The 15,617-nt window shown below is 41.6% G+C and overlaps 1 protein-coding gene across 3 annotated transcripts in view; it reads right to left on the reverse strand.

The window, feature by feature from the left end:
- Positions 1 to 14,588, reverse strand: part of LRP5 (LDL receptor related protein 5) — a 134,194-nt gene extending 119,606 nt beyond the window's left edge. For 2 of the 3 annotated variants that reach the window (XM_062620214.1, XM_062620211.1), the window contains exon 1: positions 14,422 to 14,588. In XM_062620214.1, coding sequence (XP_062476198.1) covers positions 14,422 to 14,509 — 88 coding nt within the window. In that variant the 5' untranslated portion in view covers positions 14,510 to 14,588. The remainder of the gene's footprint in view (positions 1 to 14,421) is intronic. The other variant, XM_062620215.1, reaches the window with a different exon arrangement.
- Between the last annotated feature and the right edge of the window lie 1,029 nt (positions 14,589 to 15,617).

A 15,617-nucleotide genomic window follows, 5' to 3' on the forward strand; every position in this document is an offset into this window, starting at 1 on the left:
AAACGGAGCTGAAGATTCAACTCTTCCAATATCTGAAAGGAAGTGTTAATTAAAAAGGTGTCATGATGCCGTTGAACACAGCTGTTTTCATAAATTGATTTCATGCATCTTTGGTGATCAGTGTATGACACTTAAGGACACAATGGAATAGGATCCTATGCTCTTTGGGACACACTTGCACTCTGTTATTAATGCAAATTACACAAACTTTATCTTCAGTGGTGTTGCAGTTCACATACTCACAAAGCACATGATTAGCTCAAACTATCTGAATAAGATATGTAAGTAATATTGCTCATTAACTGATGGTATTCTTGCTTTAGAGGGTAGACCACATTCTATTATCATTTACCTGGCAGCTATCATCTGCAGCTGTGACACATTTTTATCCCTGGGTCCAAAAATTTTTGGTAAGCTTTCTACCAGTGACTGTATTTACTTCAACACTGCATCCTTAGTACCAAACTAAGATTTGGTAGTATGACACTTTTAGGCAGAAGAGTTTGAGTGATGTTTTCCCCATGAAACTGTTTACCTTTTAAATTGGAGGCGCATGTGGCTCGCTCATAATTCTGCTGTATTGCAAAGTAGTGAAGATCATAATCTAGCAAAAATTGTTCCTTCCTTTATCCAGCTATATAAGTCTCCTCGTACCTATTTTGTAGGCTGGTCGTCTGTGTCTCCAAGAAGGAAAACATGTTCTGAAATTCAGCCTAGAACTTGCCTTCTCAGAAAAGGCTTCAAGTCTAAATAATTATTTAAAACTGAAGAAAATCTGAGAAAGAGTGGAAATTTGGAGCCTTAAAAGATGAGTTACATAGGAGCTGGACCAATTTCGCAGCTCTGTACAATCTGTACTGCTCTGTACAATCTCATGGTTATTAATTGGTCACTCTCTTCAGTGCCTGTTGAATTCTGGCATTTGCAGAATTGTGTGATAGATATGTGTATGACATTGTGATATGTAACCAAGGATAAAGGTCCCAAAAAGGAGACTAGAAACAATACTAAAGTGGTGATGCTCTGCACTGAGAGAAGGTTGTAAAACTGCAGAAGGCAAAGCAGCTGGAGGGGTTCCCCAAACTCCCAGGGCAGTGCAGGGTGTAGTGCATACTCCCCTGACAAACATGGTATTCCAGGCCAAACCACAAACTCTACAGAAATCAAGCTCCAGCTATGCTGTGCTAGAGGGGACGCTGATTTAAATATGCCCTTTGTATTGGGCTGGATCAGATGTGTTTTGTTCTGCCAGAAGCTGAGTCTGGTTGAATTCCCAATGCCCCTCTAGCCCTGTTCCAGCCCATCCTCAGATGCATGTTGCTCCCAAACTCCCATTCTCCTACTACCTCACAGATGTTTTAGTGCCCTGAAATCTGCCTGGGTGACTGCAGACATAGTTCCTTTCCTTGAGATGATCCTGTCAAAAGGATTGCAGTTTAAAATGGCAAATAGATTTTAAAAACTACTAAAGCAACTTCTTTGCCCAGCTTAGCTGCAGCCAGAGTATTGCCTGGTTGCAGACGCACAGAGCACTGGCTCTGTGTTGCTGTGTCTTGTACACACATTGCTCAGTGGAAGGAACTTTTATCAGTGGTTTTGCACTTTCAAAAAATAATATGGTAAAGCAAACATGTTTGCTTTACCCATATTTGTTAATATTTTAATAATAGGAGAAATCCTTCTCTTAGGAATAAACAATATTTATGACATGACTTTGAATAAATTACCATTCCATGTTTAAAAGTCAGTCTAAATAAAGATAATAAAACATACTCATGGCCACATATACAACAGATCTGACAACTGACATCATACACATCAATAACAGCCATCTCACCTTCCTGATGAAGGCCAAAGTTCTTAGATTGAACTCTGATAGCTTAAAAGCTAAATCTTCATTGAAAGAAATGTTGCCAAGCATGTAAAGCAAACACAACTTACTCAAACACTCACGGTAATCTGTTCCACGTGTCCTGCTGATACTTAAATAAGAAAATAACTTTGCAAAGTCCATTCCTTTTTATAAACAGTCAACATTCTTTCAGACTTTATAGTAAGAAACTGGTGCTAAATTTTCTTTTTGCAGTTTTAAGTGTGCGTGCATAATGCTTACGCATCTCCTGCTCTGCACGACTGCTCTATTCTTGTATACAAACTCTTCAGTTAAAAAGTTACCAAAGCCTAGTTTTTGTAGAATTCAATATATGGTTTCTGCCTCACAATAATGTGTCAGAAAAGTTATACAGGAGAAAGTACTGCATGCAGCTGTAATTCAGAGCACAGCAGCTGACAAGTTATATTTTTATCCCTGCAACCTCTCCACGTGCCTGTTGATGCCCAAGCCTCCAGAAACTATGCAACAGCTTTTCATTAACACCACTACATAGACTTTCAATTGGTATGAAGCTCTACTGAATCAATGATGAGTTCCTGTCAACACAGTGGTTTGCAACAGCAGTAACAGTCACGCAGCAGGGAAGTCAGACCTGAAGTCATCTTAGTTTCCAACACAGACCAACATTTTATTTATAAAAAGAAAATTAATTAAAAAAAAAAAAAATGAACTGCTGCTAGAGTCTAAAACTGACCATAGGAAAGAATGTGTAAAGCAGCTTCCTCCCAGTTAATGGCCGGGGAGCTAAACAGCTGGAGAATTTATTCATAATAAAAGAAGAACGTCAGAATTTACAAGTAAAAGAACAAATTCCTACCCCATACTAATACTGATTTGAGTGTACCTGTCCTGAAGTGTGGGCTCCTAAGCAAATGATTACTTTTCCTGTTGTCCATTCAAACAAGTCCTTCCACCTACCTCTGGTTCATTGCTAAGTAAGAGCCAAAAACACATCTGGAAGACCCTCTTGCCACAAGACCTGAAATGTTCTCATAGGCTCTTAGAAATATGCTAAGAGAAGGAATACCTAAAAGGCACCCTTGTCCATCAGAAACTAGTATTTGTGGACCAGAAGATTCTAAGAGGCTATCAGCAAACATAAACAGGTGTCATGTTATAGACAACCATGATAACAAATCAGCAGATTATCAGATTCAGTAACAAAAGCCTGTTACATAGTCCCCTGGGGATGTAACTGTGGAATAGCTGTTAGGTTTTGTATTCATATTCCATCTTAAACAAAGCAAGTTTTGTTATGCTAAAAATGCCTTATAATCTGTACAAGGAAGGTGATACTAGCAGGTTCCAAGAACATTCCTCAAAGTTGGGCACTGACGTACATCTCCTTTAAAAAGAAAACCCTTTGTGTCCTGCAACATTGATTCCACAGGATCCTAGGAATCAGAAAAGCACAAAAAAAAAAGCATACCAGAATCTTTACCTGTACCTACCAAGTGCCATCTGGGTGGGCACAGTGGCTTTTACATGTGCATTTTTGCATTTTCCCAGTGTCAAGAAGCAAGTATAGCTTGGAGGACTGAGTCATTTGAATCAAGAACTTACAGTACTCCACATCCTCCCTCATTGCACACAGACTTCCTCAAGGGAACAAAAAACCCCAAAACAACAAAAATACAACCAGCAACTCAAAATAACCAGGCGAGAGGCCAGTGCTTACAAAGATCCCATAGCCATTGTTCAGAGAAAATAAGTCACTTGCATCACTCCCCACATGCAATAAGCTTTGGGCTGGCTGAATTCTGCCTCTGAGGACCAGCGCCAGATGTGCTGTATCTCCAGATGCCAGGAGTTCCACACCCTGGGGATCAGCAACCAGACTTATTTTCCATGAGCTGTAATTACTGTAGCAGGATGGAGGAAGGCTGGATGTGTCAAGGTGGTAATCCCCAAGGTAAATGAATCCTAGATCATTCAAATCTTTTGCAGATAACAATGAAGACCTTAATTTGGTCCAGGCAAGTTGAGAGATAATATGGAACAAAGGTCACAAGCGCAACGTACTTCTGGCTGCTCATCTTCTCTCCATTGTGCAGTAGGCTGAATGCCAAACAGCAATCCTCAAACACAGTCTAAGCTGCAGCTTCTTCAGTTTTACCAATTCCATCACACATAGACAATGTTACCAGAGCCACATGCCAAGGGGACAGCAGGCAGCCTCTTCAAACTGCCAGAATTAGGAGGGTGGTCTGGGGTGTTTTGTTTTGGGGGTTTTGGTTGGGTATTGTTTTGTTGTTGGTGGTGGTTGGGTTTTATTTGTCGGGTTTTTTTTCCTTCCATTCAATGATGCTGCCTCATCATCCTACTTAAAGTAACCCAACAAGTTTCCAAGAGCTCTCTTGACCACCGTTTTTAATTACCCACCTACAGACATTCCAGCCTTTAGCAATCTTGGTTCTTGGGAGAAAGGGGGAGGACAAGACACAACACAAAGCAAGCAGGTAAAAGGAGAAACAATATACAAGATCCCTGCCTAGAAGAGCTTTCAAGCTGAGAAGAAAAATTACCAACACAGGAGAATATAACATGCAGGAATTGAAAAACAAAAACTGCAAAAGGTATGGGAAGTTGTAATGCAAGATCCGAAGACTATGGGGCACAACTTTCATGAATAAAATATACATCACCCTACCTTTTTGGGCACCCCTTACCTACCATTCTGTTGGTCTGCAGCTCCATTTCTCTCCAATGAAACACCAGTCATTAAGTAATATGATGGAGTCAAACAAAGGAGCTTTATTACTTGAAGGTTATTTAAACAGCATTATGCATAGAAATAGATTACTCTGAGGTGCTTCTTGTGTAAAACACTCTAAAATGCATTCAGAGAATCTTTTATATACCAGTGTCACCTTTTCTCAGCTGAAAAGCTGGAGTTCACAGACTTAGGGACATGCTACTGTAACAACACCAAAACCAAATCCAGGTACACTGAATCCCAGTCCCATACCTAGCAGTTGTGAAACTTTCCTCCTTAAAATTATGTATTGAGATTAAACATCAGGAGTTAAATTCTCCATAAACACGGTGAGTTTTTTTCAGAAATGGAAAGTTATTTAATAACACATCCACTAGAATGTAAGGGGAAGGGAAAAAAAAAAAAAAGGAAAAAAAAAAATCAACCCCAAATAACAGAGCAGGAGAAACTGGTTAACCAAGTATTTAAGTACATAAGAACATATATACACATTATATACACATATACATATACCTCTCTCACACACACACCACTCACACCCCCCCCCCCCAGTATCTCACACACTTCTACATGCACATTCATCATAAACTAGCCAGGACCTTATAAGATAATACTTTCCTAGGTCAACACTTCTGCCAACTACAAGAAAACCTGTCCCTGCTCTGGGAAGCTGAGTGGTCTGGTAGCACATTTAAACTGAGTAACTAGTAGTCACAAAGTAAAATCCAGGCGTTTTCCAGGTCTCTGGCTCATGCTAAACAACTTCACTTTACACAAATGTCTTGAAGGCTCTTTAAAACACTAAGAATTGCAAACAGAATGACCTTGGCATTAACAGGTACTTACACAGGGATTTTGTCACAACCAGCCAGGATTACCCCAAGCATTACCACTCCCCAATCCTGAGAAACATGTTGTTTTCAGTGGCTTTGGAAGAGGAAGGGAAGCTCAAAAGTAGCCAGGATAATTCCTTGGCCAACTCTGCCCTTTAAAATTTTCACAGCTGAGCATTTAATTTTTCAGTTGCAGTCAGATGCGACGGTGACATCGAGTGGAATGACCCTAGCCATGAAAACATTTCAAAGAGAAAATTAATCACGACCTATATCACATTTTTGGCCACAAACTGACTGTGAACAGACAGCAACTCCTCTGAAAATATTAAAACGTGTTTGTCAAAGAGTTTATTAGGCAAGTAAGACCTAGCAACAGACTGTTAATATACCTACTGCCAAGCACGCCATTTGAAGTTCAAATGGTATGGATTAGTTCTGCACACAAGCTACAGAGCTCACTTCAGTTATGTGCCTGCAACTCTCGTAGAACACCTACAGTTTATCTGTTGAAGGGACAACACAGCAGGAGGTTCCAGGAATGCCTCGATGATTACTTCCTTCTCGAGAGGCGGTAAAAGGACCCAAATGAGGAGAGGGGCTATGCTGGACCTTGTTTGCAACAAGGAGGGGCTGGTGGGGAATGCGAAGCTCAAGGGCTGCCTTGGCTGCAGCGACCATGAAATGTTGTAGCTCGTGATCCTGGGGGGGGGGGGCGGTGCGCAGCAAGCTCACTACCCTGGACTTCAGGAGAGTTGACTTTTGCTTCTTGAGGGATCTGCTTGGTAAGATATAATAACATAAAGTCCTGGAGGGAACAGCAGCCCGAGAAAGATCATTAATACTCAAGGATCACCTCCAAGCTCAGAACTGACACATCCTGACAAAGAGGAAGTCAGGCAAGAACTCTATTTGAAATAACTGGTTATGCAAATTAAAACTTCCAAAGCCCTTTTAAATGATATACACAATAAACATAGTGATTGATACACTGGTTATGATTCAGTGGTCAAAGTTGATACCTTGTATATAGCAAAGGATTAGGTTTTTGGGTTTTAAATTCTGCTGCTTTGAGATGTTCAAGAAACAACATTCTGGCTTTTGTACTAAGCTACAAGTGCTAAGACAGAACAATAAGTATGTTATACAGATATCCCCTATAGTTAAATATCAGAGGATAAATCTCATAACCTTTCATTCCTTCTCCTTCTTGAATTATTCACTGTCATCAGCAGGGACAGCTCGTTATCCAGGAGCCAAACTCTTACTTTTTCTCTTCCTCCATAATGTAATAGAAAATGAATACAAATATACTTCTACTTTGGAATGTATTTTCATGGCATCACCAAGATGCTGGTCTAAGTGATTAAAGTAAAACAGTATGTGAAAACAGATACACAGCAGCAACATTTCCTGGGTTACTCCAAATGCCATAGCTTTGCGATTGTCCTTTTCACGCAGTATTTCTTTGCCCCAAACCCCTTCTTTTTCCATGATAACTTGTAGAAGCTGTCCTTTATCAACCATTTTGAAATGTTTCTTGAACAAAAATAATAAAGACATACGGCCTTTCACATTGCCTCAAATATCAAGTACGAACCACTTCTAAAACTTAAAGCTAAGGAATTCAACTTAAAAGAATTAATAAAGTTCAAGACAGAGATTTAAACCCTCAAGAGCCTCTTCATGGTTAGATAGGAATACGCCACAATTCACAAAGTATCACAGAAATGACAGACTGATGGAAAAGGACATGACAAAGTAACCAAGCAACCCACAAGGTGCAACACAGACCAAAATCTCGTAACAATGAAATAGCTGGCAGACAACTCACTCAGTGTCACCAAAAAGTATCCTTCAGTCTTATCTGAAGAGCCAGACACAGAGTAAGTTATTTAGGAAGTCAGAGAAACAAGAAAAAAATAAAAACTCCACTCTACAAAGAAACAAAGCTTCAGGTGGCATAAGGCACCTACTCCACAAAGGCCCCAGAGATGTGTCATGGTGGGAAACCTGAAAAACACTTTTCTACACCATGCACAACCCAGCTCTTTAGTTCAGGAACACACACAAGATAAAATAGGGTTCTTCTGGTCACCACTGTCACTGAGTCCACTGAAAAAGAATTTCACCTCTTACAGCAAGGCAAACCCAGATCTTGATTTAAGAATTACCAAGAGAAAAGAGAATGGCACAAGTGTGGCATACCAACGTGCAGCTGTAGGTCAGGACATCCTACACACTAGACAACTGGAAGCAATATAAGTCTCACAAAAACATATTGGTTTGGTTAATCCACAAGATACATATTCATTTCAGCATTCTGTGGCTGTTTTTTTTTTTTAGTTCATCTAAAGACAAGTAAACTGAGGCAGGCTTAGGGGTATGTCTCCCTCTCAATTTATAAAGGTAGGAAAGGAAGCAATTTCACCTTCTTCATAGCCATGCTCTCTAGTGTGAAGGTTTACACTAAAAATAATAATAAAATATATTGCCAAAAAAAACCAAACCAAACATTCTCTTTCTCTCCTCCTTGTGAAGTCCAGCTAGGATGATTTTTAATTTGGAAGAACAGAAAAGAATGTGTTTATGCAAAATGAATGAAAAAAATAAAAAAGTACAAGAACTGGACAAAGCATCCACGAATGTAGAATTCAAGTTAAACTGAAACTTCCACAGAAGGTGTGCTAAAGTTTTTGACATGGATTTAAGTGCATTATTGTTAGGCATAACCTGGATCTAATTCAAAATGTGGAGTATATGGCTTAAGCTTTAAGTACATACACTATTCTATAAAAGTTCTCAAATGACATATCAATAACCCATAGATTATAACAACACTGTACACTTTTTACATTTTCTCCTATCCTCCATTCTTTTCCCTTTTGATTTAATTAAAACCAGCACTGAACATCAGAAAAGAACATCCACAATATCACATTTTAGTAATTCTACTTGATTTCCAAACCCAAAAGCCAAGAAATTCACTAAGCAGGTGCACTCCAACCACAGCTCCTCCTCATCTGGCAGCAGGTTTAGGAACACGAAGCAGGCAACACTTGCTCTCACTCTGGCTTTTTTTTTTTTTTTTTGACTGTTAAAACACCACAGAAACAAAAGGTCAAGCTTCTGTCTTCACCTGCTGCCACCTCTTACCTCCATTCTAATTCTTCTTGAGGATCAGCAGTCCCCCAGAGCTAATTTATCACTTTTACTACCATGTGCAACAAGCTACAAGTATTAACAAATGTTTAATAAATCACATTTAATGTAACAACACAGTGAAGTGAAAGTCAATATATACTCCAGGTAACCTAAAGAAAGGGCAACAGAGAAACTCTGGAATCATCATTGTCAAATCCCAAGCCAAATGAAGAGATGTCAAGGTAAGGAATTCAATCATTCATCTCCCTCTCAGACAAAAGTCCAGCCAACAAGGGTACTGTAAAAAGGACAGAATCATCAAACTAGGAGCACTGCACTTTCAAAGGACCTCATGTGCCCTCTAACAAGAATCCATGAGAAAAAAACTGCAAATCTAGCTACATCAAAAGACAGCAATATAATTTCAATCTTTCCACCTTTCACAGTGGATGGAAGAGGTACAACCTAGCACACTTGCCAATTCCTTTCTCCAGCTGCATCATTTTCCATCATAGTTCAGGAAAAGCATACTTCATAGTTTTATTGAACAATTACCTGGTTTACCTCTTTAGTCTCAACAGGAAGACCAGAGTTTAAAAACCTTAATTCTGCCTCCACAAAGACAACATATATTACTTTTCAAAGGAAGTTACCTTTAACTGGGGAAGCTCAATTTCCTTACGTATATAAGATAAATAATAGATGCTGTGTTAGCAGAATATTCACGATTAGCCAATACTCATACAGCACTTCAGAAAGCCAAAGTGCCAAACAGTATTCAACAGCTATTATAAGTGGGGACATTTTTAAATACATATGCCAACATTTGAGCTTCTCACACCATTGACAATCATAGTAGGAACTTACTACTGCATCTGCTGTCAGTGCTGTTTACTGCAATAGCAATAAACCTTCATACTGTGAAATGAAGACAATTTGGTAGCTTATTCACAGTTGAGAAATTCCTTTCCCAGTAGACTGTCCCCATTAAGCTAATCTAACAAATCACACTCATATAAAGTATATATTGGTCTAAAAGCAGTTTCAGTCGCTTTAACCTTTTTATCATCCAGAGCAAACAAACCAATTTAAATCAAGTATGTTTCAATTTACCAACATCCTTGCAAAAGTCCCCCATAGATTTAGCATTAATACAAAATGACACCTGACATCTCCCTATGCTGGCAGGCAAAGTGTAAGTCAAATGAGAGTAAAGGAAACAGCGAAACTGAAAATCCCATTTATTACAGGGACCCTCAACACCCATTCTTTACACTCTTTGGAGCTTTTCAGCAGAATTTTGCAGCTTAACAGATACTTTCAATCTTTACTGAACAGAAACCACAAAGATGAGATGCTGGTGATCTCCACATTCTGATTTTTCTGAGAGAGAAGGAGTGGAAAGAACTGTTGGCCCAAAAACTCCTAATAAACCACTGTACCAAGCAATACTTTGTGGGACATACTTCCCAGTTTCTCTCCTCCTCTCACCACAACTGTTTCATCACCCAAAATCTCAAGACATACTCAAAATATCCTTTGACTCTATCATGAGACTTTCCATAGCCTAATTTAATAGCAATAAGACTCTCCAGAAGTAATTCCTGCAGTTAGAGGTCCCAGCTGTGGGCTGTCAGGAGACGGCACATCTTTGACTTCTTCAGAAAGTTTCAAGCATCCAAACAGCACATGGCTTTGGCCAGCCAGTGTCCCCAGCCAATAACCTAATTATTTGCTTCTACCCTAAGTGAACCTGCAGTGTTGTTGGACACATCCGGATGGAAAGCAATTTAGCAGAAAAGGAAAATAATCCACATGCCTCAAAATCTCCAAACTAAATGCTGACTCCATTATGCGTAGTAGAATTGCATCACTGCTGGCCTGTGCCATAAACTGGGGGGATATTTGCTCTACCTCGAGGCTCAGGTTGACAGCTATTTGAGTTCTGCACAAAGGTCTTGAGCAGAAAATAACAACTACTTCCTTCAAGTGGTTTCAGTGCTGTGTTTTTTCCAGCCATATCAACTCCCATGAGAAATTCCAAACTTACAAAAGCCAAACATTTTGAATGTTTAATAGCTCTTGGGTTAAAGACATAACAACAAAAAAAAAAAAAAAAAAAAAAATTAGAGGATTTCTTACAATGACAAGAAATAAAGTTACCCACCATAACTTCTTTCTAACAAAGAATTTAAGCATAGTAATTGTGCTCAACCTCATGATGGCATATTGTTTTCATAAAATACAGCATGTTCACAAAAAATACTGATCTAACACGTACTAAACCTTGTCATTAAAGCTATTTCTGAGCATTACAAATAGAGAAATCTCTTTATTTGTGCTTTAATAAAAAGAGAGAGAACTACTTCTAACTGTATTGCTGGCTAAACTTTAACTAGAAGCAAGGTTACATTAGACACCCTTTGTAAGTCACGTGTGTCTATATTCAGAGAGATTTTGTAACCTTTACTTGTTGTTATGCTGCCAGTGCTTACCATAACAATAAAGGGTAACAAGTTCCTAGAAACAACCTCTGTGTTTGTTAAAAAAGTTACCTTGGCTTGCATTAGTCAAGAAATATGCCTGAGAAAATTCATAGCTGGAACAAAACCACATTATAAACCAGTAAAAAACAAACCCAAAAACATTCTTAAGATAAAAGTTAAAGCACCTATTGTTTAAAAAAAAAATAAAAAAAATAAAAAAGTGCAAAAATACAAGAGGCAATGGTGGAATTTACACCAGGCTATTGATGAAATGCATTCACGCTCTTCTGAAGTACAGACTTTGTGTGTCACGCTCATTTATGTATTACAGACACATCTACAGTATGAGTAATCTTAAAGAATGTGTGGATGCTTTAAAATCAATTTAAAATGAAACTGATTTAATTTAAAATGAAATAGTAACAAATGAATTCACACTCCATACCTAAGACTGTTAAAGCCATCATATTTTGTCTGGAGATTGAAGACTCCATGCTTCTAAAGGATCAACTTAAACTTCAGAGTCAGACTGGAGTTGCAGTATTTCCTCACTATTTCAAGAGGATTTATGACCATAATTTGTGACAGACCCTCATATTATGCTAGTAGTAGTTACTAGGAAAGTAGCCCCCTAAATCAATGACAAACCAACTGAAATGGCACTGAAATGCAGTTAAGGACTCCTACATATCACATTTCCCCATAATAAAATTAAAATGCACTTTTTATTCCACCTCCATCTCTAGTTTCAAACTTTTGTAACCACTCTGTCACATTTCTCTGCTCACCTCTGTCTTGCGTTTTTCTTAGTATCAGGCAAATAGAATCATGGAATCATGGAATAGTTAGGGTTGGAAAGGACCTTAAGATCATCTAGTTCCAACCCCCCTGTCATGGGCAGGGACACTTCACACAGAAATAGTCTTTCCATTGAAGAAATCTAAGATACAGTCCCACAGTTTTGGGAAATGTTTTAGTGCACGGCAAGCAACAGCTAACCACGCTTTTGAGGGTTTAAGTAAAAATAATTCTTGCTTGAGATAATTCTTCCTTGAGAAGAATGTAATGATCATTTTGTCTTATCTCAGTAAAAAAAGCGTCAAGTATAACCCATATCTGAAAGAGGTCCATCATTATTTCAAGCCACATAAATAACACCACTCCTGACACCACCATGTATACAGCAAGGACACAGCTCTGCAGCAAAATTATTTCATAGCCAAAATATTCGGGATCCATTGCAACATGCCAAACTTTGCAGACACTTTAAAACTGCAGACGTTCCAGGATATCCCCACTCTTGCAGAGATGGATTTAAATATTTGTAAGATAAGCACACAGAAATAAGAGTTGAAAGTCCCTTGAAGTCAGGCATCTGTGTAAGCAGAGTGGAGGTTCTCAGAAATTGAACTATAACTGTGGAAAGCCTCTCATAAGTACATCCATGCTCCTTCTGAAAGGACAGATGAGCTGTCCTTAAAAGTACCATCCAGACCAACTTAACAAAAGAGTCCCATACCTTCCTACTAAATAGGCAGAACAAAAGCAATGTCATTAAGATTTATAACCATGACTCTTTAGCTAATTAGTAAAAAAAAAAAAAAAATAAAAAGGCACATTTGTAGAAGAGCTTTTCCATGCACATTAAGGAAGGTGACTCTTGATACAGAACACGGACTATGTTAAAAGAATCACCGTCTCTAAAACATGGCGAAGGAAAACCAAGCTCCAAGTTACAACTTATTTGAGTTTTCTTGTGAACTTTTATTTTGCTCAGAGTTCCAAATCAAAAGTTATCCCTTTTTTAATATTCCCATTAGAGTCTGTTAAGTAAGTGTAAATGGTTAAATCTGCTAAGTGATGTAAAGAAAATCCTCAAGAACACTATCAGCCTGTTCTCTCTTCATCTGAGACTCCTCTATGTTGATTCCCCCACCTCCAAAGCTACATAGCTTCATTCAGTCAAGTAGGAACATGAACATCTTTACACAAACGTAAGCATTCAGAAGAGGACAAAGCCAAGCTTCAGGTTTTCTGAAACATCTAAAAAAAAAAAACCTAAGGCAACATGCACAGAGAAGGTGCATCCAGAGCTGTGAAGGGCATCTTTTCACATAACCCTAACAGAAGAAGCAATACATAACACACACCTGCACAGAGCTCCAACTAAAAATACAGAACGATGATGCCAGCAGAAAATGCTGTTCTCTGGCTCTGACAGTTCTAATAGTTACAGACAGTTTGAAAAGGTGGGTGGCCTAATAAAGGAGGCCCCGAGGTGATGTTCTGACAGCCTTGGCCACACTGCCGAATTTTCTACATAGGAAATCACAACTAGGCTTCAGCTTGCTGAACCTCGGGGGTAACGTATCCGGGCAGACCAGACACAGCAGCAAAACAATCCCAAAAGTCTCACACATGCAGCCCTAACTCCCCATCTTCGGGGATGCCAAGTAGGGACCGAAGCAGGGATGAGCAGAAAGGATGGGGAACAGACCTCAGCCTCTCCCCACGGGTGCTACAGGCAGAGCACTGCCTCAATTCGTGCTTTTAAAAGATTAACGCGTTCGCTTAAAAACGGAAAGCAAAGGGCAGACTCCGCGCCCGGGACCGGCGGCGGGTGACCGCGGGGCCCGGCGCTCCGCCGGCACAGGACAGACGGGACACAGCTCCGGCAGCCACCGCGGCACTGGGCCCGGGCCCGGACCCCGCACTCGGGCCCGGGCCGGACACCGCCCGCCGCCGCTTCCAGCTGGGCCGGCCGGTTCCTCCTGCCGCAGCCCCCCCTGTCCCACAGCCTTAAAACGGAGCTGGGGGGCCCGGAAGGGACCCACACGCACACATTTTCTTTCCATTCTCTTTTCCCCCCACCCCCTCCCCAGCCCTGCCAAGAGTTTGATGAGCGACACCCGACACCCTAGCGAAATCCCTGCTCGGAACCGCGGAAGGACGGGAACGGAACGAGAAGAAAACGGGGAGGGGGGCGACTTTTGTCTCTCTTGTGGCAACTGTACCCGTTTACCTGAGCCACCCGCGGGGGGGAAACCGGGTTCACCCCGCAGGAGGGACGGGAAGCAGAGGCCTCCTCCTCCTGCGTCCCCCTTTGCACGAACATGGGTGACGAGGAATAGTTTCGGGGGGAAGATTCACCCAGCCTCCCGCCCTCCTCCTCCTCCTCCCGTCCCGTCCATGTGCGCGTCCTTCCTCCGCCGCCGGAGCCGGAGCCCGGGCCGGGCCGGGCCACCCCTCCCCAACCCCGGCGAAGCGCGAGGGAAAGTTTGCTCAAGTCCGACAACAAAAGGGACACCGGCTCCAGCCTCCCGCCGCCCCGAGCCCCTGAGAGCTTACCCGCAGCCGAGCCCGGCCCGCACCGCAGCACCGAGGCGGCCAAGAGCCGCAGCAGCAGCAACGGGAGCGGCGGGGCCACAGCCTCCATGTTGTGCCGCCGCCGCCGCCGCAGCTGCCGGAGCCCACGGAGCGTCTCAGGCAGGCTCCATGCTCGGGGCGCTGCGCTCGGCGAGGAGGAGGAGGAGGTGGAGGAGGAAGGGAGAGGGCGGGGAATGGGGAAGGCGCTGGAAACGACCCTCCTTCTCCTCCTCCATCATCCATTTCGGAACCGCCCCTGGGAAAGCGACCTTGGCCATGGCTGCTTAAGCTTCTAGAAGGAGACTTCGTGAGCACTGAACCGATAATTTGGTGAACTGGAAGATATTTCCACTGCTGTCAGGTGACTTGTCTTAATAAAGAGAAATACGTGTGTTTACCTGATCTGTTAGAGGGAGTCCAGAGGAGGCCATGAAGATGCTCTGAAGGCTGGAGTCACTCGTCTATAGAGACAGGCTGAGGGAGCTGGGCTTGTTCAGCCTGGAAAAGAGAGGGCCCTGAGGAGACCTTAGAGCAGCTTCCAGTGCCTAAAAGGACTGACAAGAAATCTGGAGAGGGGCTTTTGACAAGGGCCTGTAGTGACAGGACAAGGGGGGATGGCTTTAACCTGACAGAGGGCAGATTGAGATGAGATATTAGGAAGAAGTTCTTCTCTGTGAGGGTGATGAGGCACTAGGAAAAGGGTAGAAACCCTGCTTCTCAACATGAGGCCTTTGCAATGCTGGGGACGGGTGGCAGAGAGCTGACCAGCACCTAGCTCATCCTGAAGCATGTCAGGTTCTGCCCCCGCCTTCCTAGCAGGGATAAAATGAAACAGCAGAAGTCAGGAATTTCCATCTGAGTCTCCTTTTCCCCTTGACACCAATTCTACAATAGGAAAAGAAGTTGCTCAATGGCCTTGTATAGAGATGGAAACAATAAGGGTGTGCCTGGCATCCCCTGACACTGTTTTTGCAAGGCTAAGAGTTGAAAATCACAAGCAAGTACTTAACAGATGGATGATACACTTTATAGTTTTGTTTCATTTAAGAGATAAGGAATTCCAGGTTTCCCAGTTGCCATGTACTAATTTATCTACCTTGCTGTAGGTGCTACAGCAGCAGCTGAGATTTCTTCCTGGTGCCCCATGGATCCCTGCCCACCTCAAACTCCAGGATCAA

The sequence above is a fragment of the Pezoporus occidentalis genome, unplaced genomic scaffold (genome assembly GCF_034315485.1).
Source record: "Pezoporus occidentalis ecotype Australia unplaced genomic scaffold, CSIRO_AGI_Poc_V1 ctg22, whole genome shotgun sequence".
NCBI classification, from domain to species: domain Eukaryota; kingdom Metazoa; phylum Chordata; class Aves; order Psittaciformes; family Psittacidae; genus Pezoporus; species Pezoporus occidentalis.